The sequence below is a fragment of the Odocoileus virginianus genome, chromosome 2 (assembly GCF_023699985.2).
Source record: "Odocoileus virginianus isolate 20LAN1187 ecotype Illinois chromosome 2, Ovbor_1.2, whole genome shotgun sequence".
Lineage (NCBI taxonomy): Eukaryota > Metazoa > Chordata > Mammalia > Artiodactyla > Cervidae > Odocoileus > Odocoileus virginianus.
In genome coordinates this window covers 89,223,297-89,228,373 of record NC_069675.1, presented here as the reverse complement: position 1 = coordinate 89,228,373, position 5,077 = coordinate 89,223,297, and the positions used below count along the sequence as shown (strand labels likewise).

The following is a 5,077-nucleotide window of genomic DNA, read 5'->3' as shown; positions in this document are numbered from 1 at the left end:
CTTTTCATCAGTGTTCTCTGATGATTAGAGCTGTTGAACATCTTTTCAGGTGCATGTTGGCCATCTGTGTATCTTGTTTGGAAACACATATATTCAGGTTTCATGCCCATTTTTATGGTATTATTTGTTTTTTGATGTTGAATTGTATGAGCTATTTATATATTTTGGATGTTAATCAAATATTTTCACCCACTTAGTAAGTTGTCTTTTCATTTTGTAGATGGTTTCTTGGGCTGTGCAAAAGTTTTTGAGTTTACTTAGGTCTCATTTAAAAATTTTGCTTTTGTTTCTTTTGCTTTAAAAGGAGACAAATCTCAAAAAATATTGCCACAATTTATGTCAAATAGTGGTCTGCCTATGTTTTCCTCTAGAAGTTTTATTGTTTCAGGCCTTACATTTAGGTCTTTAACTCAAATCTGTTTTTTTCTATGGTTTAATAAAATTGATTTTCAATGTTTGAAATATTCTGCCTAATTCCTGTCCTATTGAATCTTCAATTCTCAAAAGCGAAACACTTGCAAAGAACAGTCTTACATCATCCCTCCAAGAAGCCTTTGCTAATTTTCTATCAAATCTATGCTATTTCTTATTTAAAAGTAGCAAAATTTTATAGTTTCTGGAACACTAGCCAGTGTGAAGCATATAGAAGAGTTATTTGGGGATAGTTTTATCCAATATATGAATGGTAGAAAATGTTTTCCTACATCTAGATTCCTAGCAGTATTTGGCTTGGGATTGAACATATGTTTGTGCAAAGTGATTGATAGAAACCAAGTGATCTGGCTTCCATGTCAATGCTCTTACTGTGATTCAAGACCAGCTCTCATCACCTCTTTGAGTACCATGGGAAAAATGGTATGCAGGAAGAATAACCTGATCATCTTTTAGTTCATCTCTTAGGTCATCTCCCAGTTATGACATTCTCTCTTGTTATTCTTTCTATGACTGAATTCTGCCCCTTAATTTCCTCAAACCCCTCTTCATATCTTTGTTCCTCAAGCTGTAGATGAAAGGATTCAACATGGGTGTCACTATGGTGTACATAACTGTGGCTACCCGGTCCTTCACCGCTGAGTACATGGACAGTGGCCTAAAGTAGACATAGATGATGCTTCCATAGAAGAAAACCACCACGGTGAGGTGGGAGCCACAGGTGGAGAAGGCCTTCCACTTCCCAGTGGCAGAGGGGATTTTGAGCACAGTAACGATGATTCTCAGGTAGGAGAAGAGAATGCACAGGAAAGGGGTGGCAATGACCGCCAGGGTCTCGGTCATGACCACAGTCTGGTTGGTAGTTGTGTCAGAGCAGGAGAGCTTGAGCACAGGCTGGGTATCACAAAAGAAGTGCTTGATGACGTGGGAGGCACAGAAAGACAGGCGGGACATGAGTAGCACATACATCATAGAGTGCAGGTGAGAGATGGCGCACGAACCCAGCAACAGGAGGAGGCAACGCCGTGGGCTCATGACCACATCATAATGGAAGGGGTTGCAGATGGCTACCAGCCGATCTATGGCCATCGAGGCCAGCAGGTAGCTGTCAGTGTTCCCCAAGGCCATGAAGAAGTACATCTGGACCAGACAGCCCACATAGGAGATGAATTTTGTCTCTGAGAGTAGGTTCACCAGCATGTTGGGCACAATGACTGTTGTGAAGCAGATATCCATGAAGGACAGGTTGCTGAGGAAAAAGTACATAGGGGTGTGGAGCCGGGAGTCAGAGTGGATGGCCAGGATGATGAGTCCATTCCCCACCAGGGTGACCAGGTACATAACAAGGAATAGAGTGAAGAGGGGTTTCTGCATCTGGGGGTTGGAAGAGATGCCCAGGAGGATAAAGCCTGAGATGCTGCTGCTATAGTTCTTCATGTCCTTGATCTCTGGTCAGGGTTTGGAGGCACCGTGGGAGGGATGTGAAGGGCAATTTGACCAAAATGCCTCCTTCCCTAATCTCCAGCCTATAAGAAAAAGAAACCCACTGCCATTATTAGGATTTTAAAGAATGTCTACTTCAAGAGACTACAGAGATCAGGGGATAAAATCCAAGAATGGGAAAGGTAAACAAGTCCAAGCCACTCCCTACGGGAGAAACTAAATTTTTCCCCTGTGTTCTTAGGAACTTATAATTTGTCTGAGCTCTTCTCAATTCTCTGTGGGAAGATATCTCTTAAGTTCTTTCTTGATCAAATTTGTAAATTCCCCTTCTGCCTGCTTTTTTATTATTTTGAAAGGGAAGAGGCTGTTGGGTTCCCTCATGGGTCAAGATGCTTCCATACAAGGGGTCCCTAGGAATGAGGTTCTCTCATCAGGATCCTCTCCTGCTCACTGTCCAGAGGTGGTGGTGGTGGTGGTGGGACAAAAGTGAGCACTGGATTTCATCAGTGCTCCTCAGTAGCCACAAAGTTCAGTTGAGACTCCCTTAAGTCTTCAGAGTAGTATGTTCTTAAAGATTTATTTAAGCAATTCCATTTGGTCACATGTTCTAGATGCTCAGATTCTAGGTTTTTGGTTCAGGAATGCCCCTCCAAATAGTCACACTATCAGAAATGTTACTAAGATTTATTCTCTTGATATATTGATTTTTCTGATTAAGAAACTATGAAGATCTTGGGCTTCCCTGGTGGTGCAGTGGTTAAGAATCCACCTGCCAATGCAGGAGACCGAGGTTTGATCCCTGATCTGGGAAGATGCCACCTGCCAGGGAGCAAATAAGCCCATGTGCCACAACTACTGAGCCTGTTCTTTAGAGCCTGGAAATCGCAACTGCTGAAGCCCACGCACTTTAGAGCCCATGCTCTGCAACAAGAGAAGGCACTACAGTGAGAAGCCCTCATGCCATAGCCTTCCTAGCCGCAACTAGAGGAAAGCCCAGGCAGCAACGGGACCCTGCACAGACAAAAATAAATAAAATGAAAAAGAAATTAGGAAGTTTTTGTTCTAAGTATTCAAATATTACAGGAAATTAAAACCCTGTGTGTAAGGACTCGATCTCACCAATGGCACTGGAAAGACAAGGCAAGGATGATCTCTGTTACCACTTTTAAGTCACACTGTTCAGTTGACAGTTTTAACTCAGTGAAAAAGCAAAGTGAAAGAAACAAAAAATGTGAACATTAGAAAAGGTGACACTGTTATTATTAAGTGACTTAATTGAATCCTGTGAAAATTGCAGCAAAGTGATAAAATATAAGATAAATATACAAATACCAGTCTATCCTAAAGGAAATCAGTCCTGAATACTCATTGGATAGACTGATGCTGAAGCTGAAGCGCCAATAATTTGGGACACTTGATGTGAAGACCTGACTCATTGGAAAAGACCCTGATGTGGGAAAGATTGAAAGCAGGAGGACAAGGGGACAACAGGATGAGATGGTTGGATGGCATCACCTACTTGATGGATACGAGTTTGAGAAAGTTCCAGGAGTTAGTGATAGACAGGGAAGCCTGGTATGTTGCAGTCCATGAGGTTGCAAAGAGTCGGACACGACTGAGCGACTGAACTGGAACTGACATACAAATATTGACATTCTTCCTATAGAAAAAATATGTAATGGATCAAAACTTTACAACTGACAATGGTAAGAAAGTCTGAAACACACTTAGGATATACCTAAGGAAGGAAAAAGGAAATGGTAAAGGGCTATATGAAGAAACTATAACAGACCACAAATGAGCAATCTGAATAAATAGAAAAAATTTTAGAAATATTTCTAAAAATGGAAGAGTCAATATTTGAAAATGTCAATTCCTAGAGTCCACCTATAAGGTTTATCATATGATATTTGTATTTCTCTGCCTCTTTCATCTAGCAAAATGCCCTCAAGTTCCATTCAGGTTGTAAATGGCAGTTTCCTTCTTTCTAATGGTTGAATCTAAAAAGGACTAACTTATGGAAGCAAAGAGTCACGGTGGTTTCCAGATACTGGGAGGTGAGGGAAATGAGATGTTGATCAAAAGATACAAATTTCCATTATAAGATGAATAAGTTCAAGGACCTAAAGTACAACTGGTGACTAATATTAACAATATAGTATTATATACTTGAAAGGTGCTTAGAGGGAGTGCATTCATTTATTTCATTGAGATATAAGTGACACAGAATTAAGTGAGTTTAAGATGTTCAGTATGTTGATTTGATGCATTTAGATATTACAATATGAATAACAAGGTATCATTAGCTAACACATAAATCACATTATATTATTTCTTTTTTGGTGGCAACAATTAAGATCTAGTCTAATAACATCTGTGAATGTTTATAATATATTATTGCTGTGTATAATCACTATGCTGTGCATAGATCTCCAAAATTTACTTATCTATTGGTGGCAACTTTATACTCTTAAATATCTTTCTAATTCCTCTATCCCATAGCCACTGGTAACAGCCATTCTACTTAAGGGAGTAGATCTTAGCTATTCTGACCACAAAAAATAAAAGTGGTAATTTATATGAGATGATGGATATGTGATTATCTTTGTGTTAGTCCTTTTGCAACATCTAAGTTTACCAAATCATCTTTTGCACTTTAAACTTATACCATATGTACATTATGTGTCAGTAAAGCTGAAAAAGAGTCAACTGTTCTCACATCAGTAGAATTAAGGGCTTCCCTGGTAGCTCAGCTGGTAAAGAATCTGCCTGCAATGCAGGAGACCCTGGTTTGATTCCTGGTTTGGGAAGATCTGCTGGAGAAGGGAAAGGCTACCCACTCCAGTATTCTGGCTTGGAGAATTCCATGGACTATGCAGGCCATGGGTTCACAAAGGGACCGAGCCACTTTCACTTTCACCATTAATAACACCCCAGGGAATTTTTTAAAAGGGAGTTGAGAAATCCATTCTAAAATTAATCTAGAGCGAAGTAAGCCAGAAAGATAAAGACCATTACAGTATACTAACACATATATATGGAATTTAGAAAGATGGTAACGATGACCCTATATGCAAAACAGAGAAAGAGACTCAGATGTATAGAACAGACTTGTGGACTCTGGGAGAAGGCGAGGGTGGGATGTTTCAAGAGAACAGCAGCGAAACATGTATATTATCTAGGGTGAAACAGATCACCAGCC

General features: G+C 40.0%; 1 protein-coding gene across 1 annotated transcript; it reads right to left on the bottom strand.

The window, feature by feature from the left end:
• Positions 1 to 939: 939 nt before the first annotated feature.
• On the bottom strand, positions 940 to 1,884 carry LOC110123873 (olfactory receptor 1L4-like). Its single transcript, XM_070473768.1, has one exon. It carries the CDS (start codon positions 1,867 to 1,869, stop codon positions 940 to 942), a length of 930 nt encoding a protein of 309 aa, XP_070329869.1. The 5' UTR covers positions 1,870 to 1,884.
• Between the last annotated feature and the right edge of the window lie 3,193 nt (positions 1,885 to 5,077).